This window comes from Dendropsophus ebraccatus, chromosome 7 (assembly GCF_027789765.1).
Source record: "Dendropsophus ebraccatus isolate aDenEbr1 chromosome 7, aDenEbr1.pat, whole genome shotgun sequence".
In the NCBI taxonomy this organism is placed as follows: Eukaryota; Metazoa; Chordata; class Amphibia; order Anura; family Hylidae; genus Dendropsophus; species Dendropsophus ebraccatus.
In genome coordinates this window covers 144,492,877-144,515,077 of record NC_091460.1, presented here as the reverse complement: position 1 = coordinate 144,515,077, position 22,201 = coordinate 144,492,877, and the positions used below count along the sequence as shown (strand labels likewise).

The 22,201-nt window shown below is 42.6% G+C and overlaps 1 protein-coding gene across 2 annotated transcripts in view; it reads right to left on the bottom strand.

Moving 5' to 3' along the window:
• Positions 1-7,157: 7,157 nt before the first annotated feature.
• SMAD1 (SMAD family member 1) overlaps positions 7,158-22,201 on the bottom strand; it is a 32,734-nt gene continuing 17,690 nt past the window's right edge. For both annotated transcript variants that reach the window (XM_069978658.1, XM_069978659.1), the window contains exons 3-7: positions 17,414-17,668; positions 15,310-15,426; positions 10,768-10,989; positions 10,407-10,663; positions 7,158-8,530 (exon numbers count right to left, since the gene is read on the bottom strand). In XM_069978658.1, the coding sequence (XP_069834759.1) occupies positions 8,387-8,530; positions 10,407-10,663; positions 10,768-10,989; positions 15,310-15,426; positions 17,414-17,668 (995 nt within the window). In that variant the 3' untranslated portion in view covers positions 7,158-8,386. The remainder of the gene's footprint in view (positions 8,531-10,406; positions 10,664-10,767; positions 10,990-15,309; positions 15,427-17,413; positions 17,669-22,201) is intronic.

Sequence of the window (22,201 nt, the reverse complement as noted above, 5' to 3'; positions counted from 1 at the left end):
AACGTATATATCACATATCCAGCTGCTGTGTTATCAGGGTTATACAGTTACTACACATTATACACCACATGCTGATTGCTATACTGTACAGTAACTTATATATCACATATCCAGCTGCTGCTGTGTTATCAGGGTTATACAGTTACTATACATTATACACCACATGCTGATTGCTATACTGTACAGTAACTTATATATCACATATCCAGCTGCTGTGTTATCAGGGTTATACAGTTACTATATATTATATACCACATGCTGCTATACAGTACAGTAACTTATATATCACATATCCAGCTGCTGTGTTATCAGGGTTAAACAGTTACTATACATTATACACCACATGCTGCTATACTGTACAGTAACTTATATATCACATATCCAGCTGCTGTGTTATCAGGGTTATACAGTTACTATACATTATATACCACATGCTGATTGCTATACTGTGCAGTAACTTTTATATCACATATCCAGCTGCTGTGTTATCAGGGTTATACAGTTACTATACATTATACACCACATGCTGATTGCTATACTGTACAGTAACTTATATATCACATATCCAGCTGCTGCTGTGTTATCAGGGTTATACAGTTACTATACATTATATACCACATGCTGCTATACTGTACAGTAACTTATATATCACATATCCAGCTGCTGTGTTATCAGGGTTATGCAGTTACTATACATTATACACAACATGCTGCTATACTGTACAGTAACTTATATATCACATATCCAGCTGCTGCTGTGTTATCAGGGTTATACAGTTACTATACATTATATACCACATGCTGCTATACTGTACAGTAACATATATCACATATCCAGCTGCTGCTGTGTTATCAGGGTTATACAGTTACTATACATTATATACCACATGCTGCTATACTGTACAGTAACTTATATATCACATATCCAGCTGCTGTGTTATCAGGGTTATACAGTTACTATACATTATATACCACATGCTGCTATACTGTACAGTAACTTATATATCACATATCCAGCTGCTCTGTTATCAGGGTTATACAGTTACTATACATTATACACCACATGCTGATTGCTATACTGTACAGTAACTAATATATCACATATCCAGCTGCTGTGCCATCAGGGTTATACAGTTACTATACATTATACACCACCTGTTGATTGCTATACTGTACAGTAACTTATATATCACATATCCAGCTGCTGTGTTATCAGGGTTATACAGTTACTATACATTATATACCACATGCTGCTATACTGTACAGTAACTTATATATCACATATCCAGCTGCTGCTGTGTTATCAGGGTTATACAGTTACTATACATTATACACCACATGCTGCTATACTGTACAGTAACTTATATATCACATATCCAGCTGCTGTGTTATCAGGGTTATACAGTTACTATACATTATACACCACATGCTGATTGCTATACTGTACAGTGGCTTATAATATCACAGATTCAGCTGCTTCTCATTGTTTCATCTGTTCTACATGTTATTCAGAATAATAATCAGTATATTTGGGGTGTGGAACCAATTGTCTGCATATCAGTGATTTCTTATAGGAAAACTTGCTTTGGTGTAAGAGTGGTTTTGGAGTACAAGCGCCGTCCCGGAACGAATTATGCTCCTAATCCAAGGCACCACTGTGTATATAAACAAGCCCTATAGAACAATAACTCCGCAATACATGTATAGCAATCCCTTCAGTATGTAGCATCCACCTGAATAAGTTGGTAATATATACTGTGTGCCAAGATCCAAGTGTCTCCACCTATCTGACATACTGGTAGATTCCGGTAACTTCTTTTCCCTGAGGATATACAGCTGTTCAGTGACATATAGGCCCCAAGAAAACAACTGATTATATTGTAATGAATGAGGAAAGAAAAACAAAACAAAACACAGGAACAATAAAATATGTTGTACTTTGAAAACCACATGTAGAAAAGCGAACATCTGCTGCAGCCGGATCCATGCACACGGCCGGGCCCCTTAGTCAGCAATAACCCTGAGTATGGGGGAGATTCCTTGTACACGGCCCCTGCAGCCTGACGGATCCATGTGACATCGGCCGACTGGCTGCAGTGTAACATGGGAGATTACTAAGGATGATGGAGTTCAATGTATTTAGAAATAGTGGGATAAAATCAGTGATCAAATATACATTATTTCTTTTCTTAAAGAAGTAATGCGGCAAAAAAAGATCCCCCCCCCCCCCCCACATGAAGAGTTCTATAGATTCATAATATACTTTGGTAGCCAATTCAAGCATCTAAGGCTGCATTCACACGTTCCGTGTTCCGCACGTGGAATGCCTATAACAGTAATTAGATACTGGGAGCGGGGGAACTGTACAGATAAGCGCCGCGCTGTAATGACAGAGCCGTGCAGCTAATTCATTACAGCGCGGCGCATATCTGTACAGTCCCCTCGCTCCCATCATCCCCTGCTCCCATCATCTTATCACAGATGCTGCCCGGGCGGGGAAAAGTCTGTTACAAATATTCCATGTCCGTGTGGAACACGGAACGTGTGAATGCAGCCTTACCCCTTTCCCTTGGTCCCGCTGGCCACCGGAAGTGGTCCTGATCCAACCCGGAAGTGCGCCATCTTACTGCCCCGGGCGCCATCTTGAGCCGGTGCCGACTGTCACAATCCAGAGCGTTCCGCTGAGCTCCCATACCCTATAGTCTAAGCTCTGCTATTGGTCACCCTGCTGCTCTATTCACAGGGAGGTCACTATTAGAACTGCAAGTCCCACACATATCAGTCAAGTATATGACCATTGGGTGCACTGGGACTTGTAGTTCTAGCAGTAGTGACATCCCTGTGGATAAAGCAGCAGGGTGACCAATAGCAGAGCTTAGACTAGGGTATGGGAGGCGTGCCAAAGTAGGGAGGGAGAACCTGGGAGCGCAGAGGAACGCCCGGGATTGTGACAGTCGGCCCTACGTCCCGACCCAAGATGGCGCCCAGAGCTGTAAGATGGTCCTGATCGAACCCGGAAGTAAGCCACTTACAGTGGCCAGCGGGTAAGATGCTTGAATTTGCTACCAAAGTACATTATGAATCTATATAACTTTTCATGTGGGGAGGAAACCTGGGGAGGACGCACTACTCCTTTAATACTAACACGGACTCCTCACCTTACACGTTAAAGGGAATGTGTCACCTAAATTTTCTTTTATGGATCAGTCAGATACTTGTTTCTTTTATTCTAAATCTGTTTCTATTTTCTGGCTTTAATTTTTTATTTCACCTTTTGTACGTTATGGGGGCGGCCATCTTGCCTGGGCCGTTCTTAACAGCATTTAGTGACATGCTTTGCGGCGAGACTCAGACAATAGACAGACTCTGTCCCCTTGAGATGAATGTGACACATTAGGGAGCTGCTATTGTCTCCTCTATCTACTGGTGTCAGATGACATTGCACAGATCACTTTACAGCAGCCTCCTCTTATCACCGCAGACACAACAGAAAGTCTCAGCTTAGTATTAGCCCCAGTGGTGACAATGAAAACTGAAAGATCTCACGATATACACCTGTATCCAATTCATGTTTTTAGGCCTAAATTTATCAGCTGTCAGGGTGCCTTTACACATACAGATATATCTGACAGATCTTTGAGGCCAAAGCCAGGAACAGACTATAAACAGAGAATAGGTCATGAAAACCTGATATTTCTTTTCTCTTCAAATCCATTTCTGGCTTTGGCTTCAAAAATCTGCCAGATAAATCTGTGTAAAGGCACCCTCAGTGTCCGTGCTCCTAAATCATCACGGCCCCACAGGAACTACCCGTGCAGCCAGTCAGTGACTGCAGCTGTGTCCCGCTTCACTCATTCGCTGAGCTGGCATTTCTGAGTGGAGCAATGACATCACAGAATCAGGAGCCCCACGGGGGACTATGAGCAGTGACACCGCACCATCTCCTGCCCCCCCCCCCTGGATTTTTTTACTGTTGTCCACAATACCCCTTTAATTTCTGCCTCTGTGTGGGCACGCGCGCTATGGCTGCAGCAGGCTCTGTTTGTTTGTTTTTAATGGGAATGTACCATCAGGCCTGGGCTGAACCACCCCCAGTGGGAGAAAATCCCCACCCCTGTATGACTCTGCTCCATTGGAATCAATGGAGCTGTATATAGAGGGGCGGGGGGTTACTCCCACTGGGGGTGGTTCAGCCCAGGCCTGATGGTACATTCCCATTAAAAACAAACAAACAGAGCCTGCTGCAGCCATAGCGCGCGTGCCCACACACACACACACACTGCTGCAGCCATGGCACACTGAAGAAAAACAAGCGGTATCCTCCCTCTGCACTGAGCCAGCAGCCTAATGGAGATGATCACAAATTAGTTTTGCTTTGTACAAAGTAAAACAAATCTGATTCACCAATCTCGAAAGAAAAAAAAACCCCACACTGAGCTCAGGGATTACTGCTACACTACTTATGGCTTCTTCTCCCCCTCTCTCTAGATTACACAGGATATCTTCATATTACACTGCTGCTCGTATACAATCATCCACCATCCACAAAGATAACAGTACAGATCTCCCCCCACACAATGGACTCTTCCAGCTCAGAAACAAAAATACCCCAAAATTAGAGGGGCTGGGGGCTGTGTGGCCCCAGTAACTTATGTGGTGACAGATACAGCCCCATGAACTGTTTACAAGTATTTTGTACACTTTTACTGTGATGCATGTGCTCCCCTGTAGTCATGAGTTAATGTGTTTCTTTACATACTTTGCTGCTATGGTATTGCACCTTATGTTATTTGCACTTTAGTAGCAGCCTCCACCTCTAGATCCTTGTTTTATTTTAATTCTGAAATTATTCAAAATTCATATAAGAAAAAACAAAACAAGCACCTGATTGATGCAGACCACATCACAATTGTGACATGTAACAAAAACTTACACATGGTACACAGCTGAAATATCATGAAACGGCTATGTCAGCAGCCACAGACCATTGTTAATGGTATTTAGATATTTACCTTATCAATAAAATATCCATTTTCTGTATACATTTGAGTGGTTCAGCTTTCTTTGTGTTCGTGTCGCAGCTCAAAAACAAGCTGCCAAATAATGATCACCAACTTTTTTCCCCCAACCACCCTTATCTAATAGGCCAGTGCTGTATTACCGATATATTCCCCAACCACCCTTATCTAATAGGCCAGTGTCCTATTACTAATATATTTCCCGATCACCCTTATCCAATAGGACCAGTGCTGTATTACTGATATATTCCCCGACCACCCTTATCCAATAGGACCAGTGCTGTATTACTGATATATTCCCCGACCACCCTTATCCAATAGGACCAGTGCTGTATTACTGATATATTTCCCGACCACCCTTATCTAGTAGGGCCAGTGCTGTATTACTGATATATTCCCCGACCACCCTTATCTAGTAGGGCCAGTGCTGTATTACTGATATATTTCCCGACCACCCTTATCTAGTAGGGCAGTGCTTTATTACTGATATTGAGGAAATGCTTCAACCTGTGTAACTAAATGTGAGAAAGGGTTTTTCTGGTTTTATTAAATAAGTTCCTCAGATTGATAGAACATAAAAATAAATTGATGAACATTTATAAAATTCACATGAAAACTCAACAGCATTTTTTGCTCCAGCCAAAACTAGTCCCGACTCAGGCTCCACAGCCCTTACAAACCATGCCCATGTCTTTGCTGAAAAATATTAGCATTTTTTCCCCTTGGACGCTAAGGTGCCATTGTAGTAATGCTGAGCCGCTCCTCCTACACACGACCTGCTTTGACTGATGTACAGGACACCGGCCCTGTACATCAATTACCAAGAAAGGGAGAGGTGGGGGAGGAGACAGCAATGCATGTTGAGGCTCAGCATCACTTCTATGGCACTTCCAAATAAAAAAATTTAAAATTTTATTGCTCTGTAAATTGCCATCAGCAGGGCAGGATGATCTTAGGTGCTCAGAGTCTCTGTGCAGAGTGCTTTAGACCCTCTTCTAAAATATGAGAGCTTGCATCAAATCTGGGGACACTTTCTATACACATATAGCTCTAGGCACCCAGAAAGATTGATGGTTCCCTGGGCACATAAGGCAGCTTGGACCTCCAACATCATCTATCTTGGTAAGTATGACTTCCCTCCCTGAACTCTGTATGGGCCTGCCAGGAGTTCTCAGTTATGTTTTGCTTTTTTGCAGTAACTTACAGTCTCTACCAAAAGGGGGCAGAATACCTGGGAGGAAGAGTTTGGTGTTATAATAGAAAATAAGTGGGAGTAGAATATTGGAGAATATTAGGATTAGAATGATTTATTTCTGGGATAGAGATTGGTCAATAATATTGAAACACCTCTGACCAGTGGTATTCGGGGTAGATACCGAGGTGGAAGTTGGAAGAAAAGAAGAGATTAAGGGTGGTATTACATGGGCCGATGGGGGCCCGATAATACCTGTAAATGAGCAGCGATCTGCTAGATCATTGCTTGTTTACTGGACCTATTACACGGCCCGATAATCGCTAAACAAGGGCTGCAGGGACATAGTTACCGATGTCCTTGCAGCCCTTGCTTAACAATATACAATACAATACCAACCAACGCTCCAGGGCTGCTGCTGCGGTCGTCTTCTCCACGGGTCCCGCGCGCTCTAACTTCAAAATGGCCTGTCAGCTGACAGGCCGCTCAGTCAATCACAGGCCGGGACCGCCGCAGGACCCGGGGAGAAAAAGACCGCAGCAGCAGCCCTGGAACGTGGATAGGTAATGTATATAGTCAGTCGCCGGCCGCGCACCGCGACGTGTAATGGTCGGCGCCTGACGAAAATAGGTCCAAACCTATATCAACGATAGTTGTATTTATTACACGGAGCGATAATCGGCCGAATCAGGCCGATTATCATTCCGTGAAATAGTACCCTTAGTAAAGTAATTATCTGTGTTTTAAAAAAAAAAAAATTTAATGAAAAACTAAGATAGATGTAGAATTCAGCTTTTTTCCTATTACTAGAGGACAGCGTGTTGTAAGAGCTGAGATGAGAGATACAGCATAAGTTATGACGCATGTCTGACAACCGTGGAAGCGTTACAGCAAATAAAACAGGGTGACCCTAAAGTAAGGAGCAGATACCACACGAGTTATACAGGTAAGCAATAATGACCATTTATTTAAACTTCTAGTAGACAACATCTACTAGTCTTGGAATAAAAGTACTTTCGAGAAGTACTACAGCTTAACTGTGAATATAAAAGAAAAACAATAGTACAAAAAGTAACATCATAAAAAAGGAAAAAAGAATAAGTCTGCAAGTGAGTAAACCTTAGATACTGAAGTCTAATCCAATTTGAACGCTCAGCAAAAAAGTGTTTGTTTAGGCCGCCGTCAGGCACTAGAGGAGTCGCAATATCTGAGGATTTTTTCCTGTCTTTTAGAAAACAACGCTTTCCCCTATATACTAGCAGTCAAAGCCGAGATCTATGACAGCAGTAGTGTTACGATAAAGGAGAGAGGGCATCTTCAACATTGCAAGTCCCCTCTGGCAGACAGTGAAGCGCGATAGCGAGTAGATTATGAAAAGATGCAGGAAACCAAGGCTGGTGCTGCTGCAAAGAGAAGGAAGAAGAACACATACACTCCATTCATTCAGCTGCTAAGAGGCACGCAGCCGACTGCATAAGGTAATAAAAAGAAATCGATGTGCAGTACATACGCAGCTGATGTAATAAAAAAAGCCATCAAAGCACTGCTCACATTTTAATACATCGTACTAGTGAACCTTCTCAAACTGTCAAAGCAAAAAGAAAAATTCACCTAGTCCACCCTAACTATTCATTACTCTTAGCAAGAGGAAGGGAAAATTTATATAAAAACACTGTACAAACCGTAAGGAACATCTCCTAACATCCTGATGGCAGTATGGCCAGTACACACATTTAAGTAGTGCCACAAGTTTGTCGTCATGTAAAGTTACTGGGACATGGAACCGAATGGCATTGTTCACTTAACATCCCTGCTAAATCTAGCATACGGCCAGGAGGAACGTCCTCGTAGTTAATACTTTACACAGCATGGTTTTAAGTTACACCGCTATACTGTGAACTCTAAATCCAATTAGGGGGGAGAAAAGAAAAGGGAGGGAAAAAAAAAAAAAAAAAAAAAAAAGGTTAGCTGCTGAGAAGATGTAGCCACTTATAGTAGGAACCCTCTTCCCCTTTCATGTTAAGAGTTGGTCATAAACATCAAGTATTTGAGGCTCCCAAAGTGACAAAAAAAACAAAACAAAAACAAAAAAAAAACTGTTCTTTTGCCAGTATGCGTGTCTAACATCCTTCAAGTACATGCACGGCTCCATATCATCCAGAAATGTCCAGTTCTAGTTAGGAGACTGAGGAAATGGGGTTATGGGGGGAACCCATCTGAGTAAGTACTTTATCCAACCACTGAAGTGGACCATGCAGGTGAATCTCAATCCAGCAGGGGGTGCTAGTCACATCCTGGCGATGATACTCTGCACCCCAGCCCTGAAAAATAAAAAGGAACATAAATATATTAAGCAATTGTCACTATTAGCATAAATGCTGCGGCTATGGAATACATTATACAGATACAAGCGGCGCCTCTAGAACAAAATTAATACAGCAGTTTCTACTGGAAATGTTTATATGTACAGATGCAAGAAGAAACTTAAGGGTTTGCCAGCCTATAAAATTCTAGGGGCTCAGGCGGTCTAACAAAAAAAATAATAATTCAACTGCTTCGATACCACATGGCTAAGCATCAGGTGGCCAGGATGGCCATAAGTGGTGACTCGTCTTAGCGGGTGTCTTCTGCAAGTTGAGACAAAAGCAGGAAGTGATGTTCAGCCATTGTAGACCAAATGGTATAGAACCCATGCATTAAAGTGGTACTCCAGAAGAAGAAAAAAAAAAATTCCGTCGCCTGTACACACTCATGGCCGCGCACCTTTCCGCCGGGTCCATAGACACCATTCTATGGGCGAGCCAATTTCGCTATCTGCCGAAAGCACTGACATGTCAATTCTGTCGGCGGATAGCGGAATCTGCCTGTGCATTGAATGGTATCTATGGCACGGGCTGAGAGGCGCGGCAGTCAGTGCATACTAGCAACGGAGTCCGCCGGAAGTTATTCGCACCGATTCCGTAGTGTTAACCCCCCTTTTACAGTGTGGCTTCATTCTGGTGGTACGGCTCCGCTTGGATCCCACTTGTGGTTACTGTATGGCTCTTCTCGGCATGTTAACACATTTTACTAGACCAGTTACAGTTTTCATTAGCTCCTGATGAAGTGAGCGAAACGTACGTCGGGCTTTTGTGCCAGATGGGTGGTAAGATTTCAGTGTGGGTTCTGTGTTCACTTACATTTTTCCTTTGTATGGTTGCATTCATCTATCCTAACCCTGGTTTTTCATCAATATTACTGTAATTTTAATCAATTCATGTAGGGGTTGCATACAGCCCCCTTCTCAATTCAATTCTATGTTAGTTAGGATATTATCCAACTCACTGCTTTGATTTTCTCTGTATATTGCTAGCTACCAGGCCTAGGTCACCATACTACCTCTTTGTTTTATCCCATATCTTATTCTGTGTGTTTTTATTCTGTGTGTTTTTATGAATTTATACTTCAAAATAAAGACTTTTGTTATATTTTTCTATCTATTTGTGCAATTTCTTTGGTTGCTTTTGGTGTATTTGTTGCACTATAGGAAATTTTTGGCAGGACTTTTGTTGGGGTTGTAGATCAGTTACAAGGACAAGCCTGACATAGGCAAGAAACAACCTAATTGTAAGGGTATGTTCACACTAAGTAAATTAGGCAGAATCCCGCCTGTCTCAGTGTGTCATTGCCAGTCTATGGGAGAGCACTCCTACACTCAAAGTAGTGACAAGTCACTTCTTGGAGTGGAGAAGCGCACGCTCTCCCATAGACTGGCAATCACACACAGACAGGCGGGATTCTGCCCAATTTACTTAGTGTGAACATACCCCAACTGCAATAGGCCCTACTAACCAACATTCTCCATCCATATGCCCTACATTAGACTGCATGGAAAGTAACACTGCAAAGAAAGCTACTGCAACCTGTCAAGTTTTCTGGAGACTACCTGTACTACAAGGTTTCTGGGAAACGCTTCTACGGACAGAGGACACACAAGGGGAACTCTTTGGCAGAAATGGATGACGCCATGTTTGGAAGAGGAGAACACCATGCAGTGGACAGGGCTCCAGGATATGAGGCAGTGTTCTAGGTTATTAGTTTAGTTATATTGGGCTTGTTAGTAATAAAAATGTGGTCTATTTAGTCTTACCCTAGAAATCCAAGTAATTCCAGAGAAATCAGTTATTGTTTCTTACACTATGTTAAAAGGTACATTACCTTGACAAAACTCATCCGGATAGTGCACATCTTTGTTAGTTCATAGACTGTCTCAAAACCATGGTTCACTGACTGAGCCAAAAGCTGAGCAAACTCCTGGTTGTTGAATATCTTCAGGCTGCAACCACTGGGGATTTTACAGACAGTGGTTGGGTGAAAACCATGGTGATAGTTACAATTCCGGCTCTGGACAAAAATGCTGCTGTCACTCAGACACTCCGCGTACACTTCACCTCCGACATAATACAAGTGAACGCCTAGAACAGAACACAAATAGGTATATAAAAAAAAAAAAAAAAAAAAAAAAAAAAACACTGGACAGGCACTAGTACTAAAGTTTATAGAACTTATTCAGACATACCTTTCCCAATATGCCTTCTGGTGTTCTCTATAGTGGAGTTGCGGTTAACATTGGACAAAAGCCCAAGACAAAATCTGTTCCTGTTGTTAGAAGGATCGGTGAATCCATCCACCAACACGCTTGTGGAGGAAGCATGGAAAGCCTCGCCAACTCGATTGTTCAGCTCATAATAGACAATAGAACACCAGTGTTTTGGCTCCTCGTAAGCAACAGCTTGAACATCTGCAAGACAGACATTTTATAATTATACGGCCTGGGCACAAACTAAATCCGCACACAAGGTGTGTACGTAAACCACTTGTGCAATGCCTTGTACGTGATCAGCCTGTCGACTAGAGACGTCACATGTCAGTGTATCTTGTTAAAGGGGTTATCAAGCTCTACAAAAACATGGCCACTTTCCCCCCACTCTTGTCTCCAGTTCAGGTGCGGTTTACAATTAAGCTCCATTTACTTCAACAGAGTTTAAAACCCCACCCAATCTGGAGAAGAGAAGGGGAAAGTGGCCATGTTTTTGTAGCACTGGGTAACCCCTTTAAAGAGAGAATGAGCCAAAGGAAATTTAAATGTCCTCACAAATAGTATATCCAAACAGGCTCCCTTGTTGCCCACACGGTTTTTAATATTTTTCACTCAGAAAATCTACACTAAACTATTTTAACAGAGCCAAAAAACTAAGTGGCGTGCTGAGGGAAGGTTTGGGGGCTTGGGAGAGAAGTTCCTAAATTTGCGTTAAAGTGTCACTATCATAATCAAAACTTTTTGACACGTCAAAACTTTTCTATCGGTCCGTGTCTCGGTGTTCAGACCCGTAACGATCATCTGAGTGGGAAGCAGAAGCGCTGCAGCTTGGTCTTCTGGCTTGTTCTGTGGCGGCAGAATCATCCAGGCTTCATAGACTTATGTGACAGTCGGGGAGAGGACAGTGGTTAGCAGGGTGTTCTCCCGATTGGTCTGAGCCTGAGTGTTCAGACCCGTACCTGTCAAAAGTTATCTACAATGACCATGACACCCCACCCCCACCCCCCCATATAGGCACCATGTCAGTTATTATATCCTCTTATATTAAGAAATCTGTCTAAGAAATCTTCAAAAAGTATGAGTAGAAACACTATTTTTGGACTCTAAAGATGCAGGTGAATAAGTTTAATTATTGCAAAATTTCTCTTCAAATTTTTGTTCTCGGAAAAGTATGGTGTATGTATAGGATCTAAAAGTTAGGATACCGGTTACTTAAAGGGGTTACCCAGCGCTACAAAAACACGGCCACTTACGGTCACTCGTCTTTGGGTGGAAAGCGGAAACTGCCCGACAATAGAATGGAGTCTATAGCACAGGCGGAGATTCAAGCGAGAATTCCGTACTGTGAATACACCCTTAGGCTATGTTCACACAACGCAAGTATGGTGGGAATCACGGCCATTGTTACAACGGCCGTGATTCCCACAGAACTCACGTTGTGCTGCCTTCTGAGGGAATCCCGGCCAGAGTGTATACACCGTCCGCGATCCTTCACAGCCCCATAGAAAACTGACATGTCAGTTTTCTGTGACCGCTATTTGTTAAACCCGGTCAGTGCAAAACAGTCTGCTCCAGTTGCATGCTCCATAGTGTGCAATAGGGGGGGTTCTGATGCGGGTGCACACTGCATCAGAACTCTGCGGCCCTAAAGGTCGTCTGGCCGATACTGCAGTACCGACCGGGATGATCTATACAGAGACCGGCCATTCCATGACTCGCCTGAGTCACGGAACAGCCGGTCTCTTACCAAGTGTGAACATGGCCTTACACAGCGCACACTACACAAGGCACATATTCGACATTGAAAACCATGAGGAAAATGTATATATACCCAATAGTAATTAGTTTTTTTACTATTATTTTATTTAGGTTGATAAGTTGTAGCATTAATGAGTTATCGCTGTACACTCAATTCAAGATTTTATACAAGATTTGGTATACTAGGATGACAGTCGCCCAATACCGCATACTTACACCTATAACACACAACAGCACCATGAAACCTTCCGTATTTTTAATATGGAATGGTGGCAGCAGGATCTGGCCTCAGCGCGGCCAATGAAACCAATGACGCTGTCTCCAGTGAACGTCCCGGGTATAATTAGTATGTGCCTTATTATAAGCAAGGGTTAACTTTCACACATCAAGATACCAGTAACCATCAAGGCTACAGCTTTCTCAAAGTTTGTAAGAAACCCTGCCAGCTGGCAATTCTTCTGGGATGAATCATCCCTCTCTCACAGATTTCTCACACAACTTCCTTACGTTTGCTGTAAGTCATGCAGAGCAGGTGCGATGTCTCTCTGTTCCCAGCAAAGGCCAACAATGGAAATCACCCAATTCTACTGACAGGATGCAGCTTGTTAAATAAAGTCTCTCAGGACCAAAAACCGTCTGGCAGTATACACCGTCACATAGCCCAACTGGGAAGTAGTAGAACCGGCCCATGGCGAGGGCAATATATAATCAATTGGGGCGCCGATCCTAAGATGGAACCCAACAGAACATACTCATAATGGTCAAATCCCATCAGCCTCAAAGACAAGAGATCCCATCATTACTTTGTAGGGATCCAATGCATTGTTGTAAGGGACGCAGACGGCCCAATATTTAGAAGCGAGCTCCTCGTTCCCTGCTCGCTGTCTATGCTATTACACACACCAACACGGAGGGAGGTTACCGCGCGGAGCTGCCCAGAGGATCTTTAGATTGCCCAGGTGGCCCATAGGATAGAGTATTGGTCTGCAGACCGTGATCAATACTATGTAGGTCAGGTTTTAAAAGCAGCCAACATGCACAATGTCAGCTGATAGTCAATACAAAACATGACCTATTATATGAAACAATTATCGGCCTGAAAGGTTGGTAATCGGCAAAGAACAGATATCGCTTTGTGTACCCCAAGTCCAAGTTATGGATTGGAATAAATGGTTTAAATACAGCAATAGTCATACACAGATTTTGGCTAAGAGCAAATTTTGTAAAAACATTCCCAATTGATGTGGCAAAAGAAAAAAAAATGATATTTTTTAGCTCTGGCTGTCCAGGCATGATGGGAATTTTAGTTTTGCAAGGAGGGCCAAAGGTTCCCCACATCTGTGGTGGGAGCACTATGTATAATAAAGAGATGAGCGACTTCACAGTATAAATAAAGTTATCTCTTAGTTATCTCTGCAATCTGCCTATAGGCCTGCTGCCTTTGAGGTCTATAATGCTCCACCCCGGATGCCTGGAAAAGCTGTATCCATGTCCTGGGGAAGCCTCCAAGGCAGCAGGCCAATAAGCAGATTGCAGAGATATATACAAAAGTGTTGCTTATTAATCTGTTTTATTAGTTGTGTATTTGTGTGACAGAAGTGGATGTTCCCATTGTCAAATAAAGCACAGGGATGGTAATACAACCGATGTCCTTACGGATCACACATCAGAAACACCATACTAGTATGGTCTGTGCCACATGAGCTATAAGAAAACTCATGACTGATCATGAAATGCAACATCCAGCATGTACAAAAAAGAAAAAAAAAAAAAGGGGAAGTAGGAACCGCTCTCACGCCAAAAGACAAACTGTTCCCACGGGAAGTGAACAAGATGTGTGCCTAAAAAAAAAAAAAAAAATACATATTGCACAACTGTGTGCAGGGTAAGGTTGATGCAGTGAACTTAAACGGTTACTCCTACTCTACACATTTCTAGCATATTTACATCTAAGACCTAGACTCAGAACTAGGATCCCCAATATTAATCTCTCCCAGTGAAAAAGCTGCTGGCTGGCGCATACAGGTGAAAACTAAGCAGAGAAGTGGCTGAGACGTCAGAAGCAGCCACAGTGTTCACTGTTCAGTATTTGAATATCAGGTGGCTGTAGTTGGATACAGCCCTAGGACTCCACCCTACTACAGCCACCGGTATGTAAATGGCAAATCATTGGCAGCACATCTGTGTAAACCTCACACACAGTTGGCACTACCCTGTGATGGCTCCGCCAATGAGCACCAGAGTTCGGCACTCACTTCCTGCAGCACATCAGTCCGTGGAAAAAGGGTCATACGAGAAAAAACGTGGACCAAAACCTCTGGTAGTGCATATTTGTTTTTCTGTCGATTCAGTTGCTCTTTCTATATTTCATTGCTCCAAGTAACGGAATCTTCATAGAAACTTTGTATACAATGGCAGCCTATGATGTTCAGAACATGACACTAGTTGTTCATAGCAAGCATCCCATTCCTTTATGGGGAAAAGGGAGGGACAATGACATTTTTTAGCTACTTTTTTCCCTCGGCTGTTGTGTAAACAAGGAAATGGTTGATATGGCAATTACTCCAATGAGTAGATCGCTCGCAGTGTGTTTTATCATCAGATCTAGTGCTTTCCTGTTTAAACAACACGTAACCAATGACAGGCGGCTGCTATATTCAAGCCAATTAAACAACTGCTGTCTATGACTTTAGTAGGCGACCACATTAACCGTGTCAGGGGACACACGCATAAAAACCATTACTAAAATGTAGCTCTACTTACCTGCTCGATTTATCTCTTGAGGGATAGGGGGCACCATCATGTTTGTGTCCATTGGCTGAGAGTTCTCCTGGGTCATCTGATCTTCTGGAGGCATGTAAGCTGGAGGAGGGGTGTCCGCTGAGAGAGAAACAAACAAAAAAAAAATAATTGCTAAATGTAACCTTATTTTTGGAAGCAAGATAGATATTCATTCAAACATAACTTTTGATATGTTGCTGCCCATGGAAAGACTAAAAATTTGTTCCATACTAAACATCTTTTTAGTTTCCTTCCCCCAGTTCTGAGCCGCTTTCTGCTGTGTGTGAGCCTTCCTCTGTCTCCCCCTCGCTTCTGACATGGCTGATGTAAAACAAGTCCCTGGCAGCCTGTACCTGCAACATTGTAGCTTCTTTGTAATGCTGGGAGGGTTATTCTTTGTAATGCTGGGAGGGTTATTCTTAAGTCAAGTTGCTAATGAAATCACTGATTTTCCCTCCCAACATTACAAAGAAGCTACAATGTTGCAGATACAGCCTGCCAGGGACTTGTTTACACAGATATCCAAAGACAAATCTAAAAGCTAAAGAATGTGTAGTGGGTTGACAGCAGGAAACATATGAGTTGTATGAATTCCATTAGTGTTTTTAGGCACTTATACGGCTTCTGCTAAGACAGAAGCGAAGACGGCTTCTGTCTTTACACCTTATTCTTGATTTTATGTTGCGGCACAGTGGCATGAAAATTACGCTATGAAACCCATTACACCAGGACTACAGGGGCCTGTTGTGGGCAGACAAGTACAGTAGTGTGATCTGGAACACTGCACAGAAACAGCAGCACTTTACAAGCGACATTCCCCACATAACAACATAACTTTTTATGGAACCTTGTATTGCTGGTTTCTAAAAATAAAATCTAAATAGAAAATACAACTCAACGTGCCAGGGGCTTTAGTATATTTTTGGGCTGGGTTCACACAAGTTTTTTCGTCCGTTTTACCATTTCCATGTCAGTATGTTAAATTTTAAATGTACATAAAGACGCTGTTGACCACATTTGTGAGTACATAGAAAAAAAAAAAAAAAACACTTCTAAAATGTTAAAAAAAAAATTAGGAAACTGCAATATGGCATCCAGAATCATTTTCTCTCTAAGACAAACAAAAACACGGTGTGAACCTAGCCGTAAAGAGGTTATCCAGTAAGGTTAAATAGATATTGAGTAATCCTTCCTCTTGGAGACTAACAATTCATTCCATACAAATCATGGACTCCCCCTGTCACTTAAACACCGTGGCATTCAAGGAGGTAATGGCACGCTGCAGCGTGTCATTAACGGTTAGGTGCCGGCTGCTGATTGCAGCCGGCCCCCCACTTGCTATGAAGCGCACTTCATATCTCAGGACGTACCGGTACGTCCTAAGTCGTCTAGGGGTTAAAGGGAACAGATCAGCACAATGTTGACATTGCTCCCAAGCTGCAGCAAATAGATCTCTGAGCAGTTCCTCTTCCATACCTGTGGTGTATTCAGCAATATCTGTATTACATGGAAAAGTTTTATTACAATGCGCGAGGCAGGGAGAGAGGTGGAAACTAGTCATCTGGGCGGAGACCAGGCCAAAAGATGCCAGAGAGCAGTGACTACTTATGGCTTGGTCTCCGCCCAGATGACCAGTTTCCATCTCTCTCCGCCTTGCATGCCAAAGTAAAAAGACTTTTTCCCTTGTTAAAGATACTGCTGAAGATGTGGGAAATCTTGTAGGGGGGCTGCGTAGGAGCTCTATTTGGTGCAGCTGGGAGATATTTAGCACTAGAGATGAGCAAACCTGGAGCATGCTCGAGTTCATCCGAACCCGATCGTTTGGCATTTGATTAGCAGTGGCTGCTGAAGTTGGATAAAGCCCTAAGGCTATGTGGAAAACATTGATATAGTCATTAGCTGTATCCATGTTTTCCAGAAACCTTAGAGCTTTATCCAATTTCAGAAGCCACCGCTAATCACATGCCGAACGCTCGGGTACGGATGAAATCGAGCATGCTCGATGTTCGCTCATCTCTACTCAGCACCTGCATTATGTTTTTTAACCATAAAAACTGAGGATGTTTACAGCACATAAAGCACCTACCTGGTATCTGAAAAGGACTTCCAGGATCAGAACTTGCCGGAGAGTGAGGGTAAGTACTGCTGCTGCCCGGAGAGTTGGGGTAGCTGCTGTTGGGCGAATGCGGAAATGGATGGCTGTTTGGCTGCTGGAAAGAATCTGGAAACGTGGCATTGTGTGGCATGTGAGGCTCAGTGGGCTCCATCGTGCGAAACTGAGCAAGGAGACTGTGTTGCGGGTTGTACTCGCTGTGTCTTGGAACAAGAACTGGAGGAAGAACTACAAGGAAGAATAAAAAAATAAAAGTTAATTTTATTTAAAAAAAAAAATAATAAATTTATAAAGTTCAGATAATTCAGTAGGAGGGCTCCTCCTAGGAAGTCTATTGCCCTTGATATGCATCTTGTTATGCTTCCTTGACTCTGCACAGATAAGATATCGGTGTAATTTACAGGACACCTTGTTGTAACCATTTTCTTAAGTTTATGTTCATCCCCGCACTAACAATGCTGGAGCTTGTCAGGCTAATAATGCTGCAAATTCTTTTTTAACATAATGTCAGGAACCCTTAAAGGGAACCAGTCACCCCCCGTGCCGGGGTTGACAGGCTCCCAACCCCCCGCTACAGCCCCCTATACTCACCTGATCCCGCTTCTGGATCCGGTCGGGTCCCGGAGATCTCAGCCACTGCAGCCTGGCGCGCGCGCTGAGAGATGAGTCCAACGCTCACTTTATAAGCATTTCCCGTAATAGGTGTATATTGGTGATTTGTACAACTTTTGGGGGGCAATACAATACATTAATAAAAAATTTCGTTGGACTTCTTGTTTAATAGTTGGGGGGGGGGAGGGGAAATCGCTTCATCTAATACAGGGGAGTCAAAGTCAGGCCCGCGAGCTGTTGCAAAACTACAATTCCCATGATGCATGGACAGCCAAAGCTTTGCAACAGCTGGAGGGCCTAAGTTTGACACCTGTGATCTAATAGACTCCAGTAGGGAATGCAGAAGAGTGGTCCACTCCAGGTATTCTGCACAGTCCGACTACTCTCAGATGGGCACTGTATACTCACACAGCATTGTAATGCAAGTTGACAAAAAATTGTGTTACAATACAGCAGGTTCCGTCTTTTATACCTTCTCCACTCCTCTAATTTTAGACAAGACCCATAATTTCATGTAACAGCTGATGTATAATTTTCCAATTATGTGTGTGGAATAGCCAGACTACCACACAGCAATACAGGTAATGGGGGGCGGCCATAGAGAATCATCACTGACCTCTGTACAGCCATCTGGTGTGGTGGATAAAAAACCTATGATAACATACAGACCTGCGTGTGTACAGACACACACATTATGTACCGCGGTTCTGGAACTTAATTGGTTCCGGAAGGCAGTTTAAAAACCAAGCAGTATCTTCCCATAGGAAATAACGTAAATGTGATTAATTGGTTCCAGCAGCCGCCAATAATTACCTACAATCCTCATTTATTACACTGATAAGTGCTCCGTATAATCACTACAGTACAGTACAGAACAGCACTATACTGTACAGGACATTAAACATAAGAAATGTTCATCAGAACCAGCAATTATAGTACAGTAGTCACCAACTCCTCACCCATCCTTTACTGTATAGAGTCCCCTCCATCCAAGCACTGTAATGTATGGGAGATGGTGGTGCACTGCCTGTACTACTACTGCACTGTATATGCACTCCAGCAGTCTTATACAGCACTGTACTTTATGTGAAGCCTCACCACTGCTTAACTCACCAGGTACAACCCACCATCCACGCTCGCAAAAACCTTCGAAAACCGAGCAAAGTTCGAATTCCAAAGACTACTTCTGGGTAAATTTTCGTTCGAATACCAAACAGGTCGAGTTCCAAAGCGTTCGAAAACCGAGGTATTACACTAATACATATATACACACACACACACACAAAGCAGGCTGGACCCACGGTTATGCAGTGCGAGATGCACAGTCCTCACAGGGTTCGGCCAGCACCCCAATCGTATTCAAGAAAAAGGAGCGGAGGACAGCATCTCTTCATAAAGTGCTTAATTCTTTATTGTGCCAGTTTGCTTAGAAAGTGCAACGTTTCAGCTCCATGAGCCTTTGTCAAGCATGCTCACCCTGTAACAAAGAAAACCTATGCAAGTCTATGATGCGGGCCGCTATAATAGATGCAGAGGAAGGTAATGTAGTACACACCTGCAACGCCGTCCCCTACACCAGCCTCTCAATACTTTCTATGGACACATTATATTGTGCCGTACTTCCCTCACACAGTGTAACCTGGGGAATATCATAGACTGACCAAATTCTCCAAACACCTATAGTTTATAATCATATTTTTTGCATAGCATTTTTCAACCAGAGTGGTGCCCATTTAACAACAAATAACGGCCGTTTTAAAGCGTCTGTTATTTGCCATCCACTAAGTTTAACCAGAACGTCTATGGCTGGTCTGGTTTCAGCAACCCAACAAACCAACCAACCCAGGTGTATAAAAGCATGAAAAGAAAATCTCAGTCCGACATCTTATATAGAAACTTTAGCCCAATAACTTTCTATTTAAAAAAAAAAAAAAAAAAAAGTTAACAAAAAGCTCCAACAGTCCAGCTGGGCAACGTGTTTATGTCTGCTCCAACCAGTAACCGAGCTACAAGCGCTCAAAACACAAAGTAATATCAAGGGAGCGGCAGAGCGAGCAGCTGGGAGGATGCACAGTTGGTAAGCTCATATCATGGACAAGAGACAATGAAGCAGGAAGGAAAAGGCAAGGGAGGCGGCTCAACACCAAAGGAATACAACAACCTACATTAGTATGGGGGGGGGGGGGGGGGGGGGGGGAAAGGTGTTCTGCATATAGGGGCCACACGTGCACAGCATACACAACTGGGGTTAGCAAAAGTTTAGTTTTTGCAAAATGCTTACAGTACTAAAAGGGGTAAGTCTACAAAAAAAAAAAAAAAATTAAAAAACAACTGGTTTCAGAAAATTATATAAATTTTTAACTTTCCTTCTATTAAAAAAAAAAAAAAAAAAATCTCCCGTCTTCCAGTACTTATCAGCTGCTGACTGTCCTGCAGGAAGTGGTATTTTCTTTCCAGTCTGACAGTGCTCTCTGCTGCCACCTCTGTCCATGTCAGGAACTGTGCAGAGCCCCATAGAAAACCTCTCCTACTCTGGATAGTTCCTGACATGGCCAGAGGTGGCAGCAAAGAGCACTGTGTCACACTGGAAAGAATGCACCATTTCCTGCAGGACATACAGCAGCTGATACGTACTGGAGGACTGGAAATTTTAAAGAGAAGTAAATTACAAATCTATATAACTTTCTAAAACCAGTTGATTTGAAAGAAAAAGATTCTCTAGAGTACCCCTTTAACACCTGGTTCTGACATCCCCTGGCATATCATAGAGGCCCTCTTCATTGCAGAGGTCTATGGGGCATGGATGTTACCAGTTATGGCAATGTTCTAGTGCTGTGTCTTATTAGCTCATACAGCACAGACTGGTATACGACTGCTGGCATAGTGCAACATCTTCTCTGAATAGCTCTCTAAATGATAGGAATAAGAGAGCGAGCTCGGGCCATCACTTTTTTTAAGGCGATTTTGCTCATACCCCAGAAGCATTACCAGTTTATATATTGGCATATTTCCATATCGGACACTAGAAGTGCGATTTGATAGGTACTTATTACCCATCTCTGGAGAGTTTGCCAACCGTGTTACACGTGATCGTTGCCCAATGTGGCCACACCCCTGATCAGCTGACAAATCAGAAAATGCTCAAGTGTTTAGCATATTGACAGCACATTTCCTTGAGTAAACAGGTAATTTGGCTGCCGGCAAACAGGTAATTTGGCTGCCGGCAAACTGTCTATAGGACTTGCAAGCACTGGTCGATCTGCTCATGTACAGGGATCCATATGTAGCTATACGTGTCCCTACTCATACCTATAGTAACCAGAATGAAATAATTCTATTACAGAGTTAACACTAATGACAAGACTAAAAGAAACCTTGTGGGGGAACCACTACTATAAGCATAACGGTGTGACACATGGCTGCGCACTACACTATAACAGGCTCTAGTTCTACAACATATAGTAACAGTTATAGTATAGTAACTAGTTCTACAACATATAGTAACGTAGTATAGCTATTAAAAAAAACAAAAAACAAAACATATGGCCCAATTGAGAGATGAAAGAAGTAGAAGGGGAAAACCCAAATCCAAATAAAGGAACAGAAGAGTAAGAATTGTAACAAATATATTTAAAAATTGGTTCAGTTTTGATAGGGTTTTCTTCAAGCCAGGAAAATCCATCCAAATAAAATTTACCTGAATGAGTTTACCTGAACTCCAACTCTAAGGGCCCTATTACACGGGACGATTATCCTGCGAAAAATCGTTATATCATTCTAATTTAAACAATAATCGTTCTGTGTAATTGCAGGCAACAATTGAAAAATTGTTCGTATAATGTTGACCATTGTTTTTGATCTAAAACCTAAAATTGGTAATCGATCGCTAATTATTCACTGTAATTCGTTTGCTCAAGTTCCGCATTTGTTTACGAATCGTCAGTGTAATTGCACATTGTTCATTGTTTTTCTAGGATCAGAGGGAGTAAACGATTATAGAAACGATCCCAGTAACGATTGTAACTAACGACTGTCTTTCTGTGTAGTATGGTGAACGATTTCAGGTTAACAATAAACAATCTAGTTTGCGATCGTTTATTGTTAGTCGATAAAAATCGCTCTGTGTAATAGGACCCTTACAGCACCACA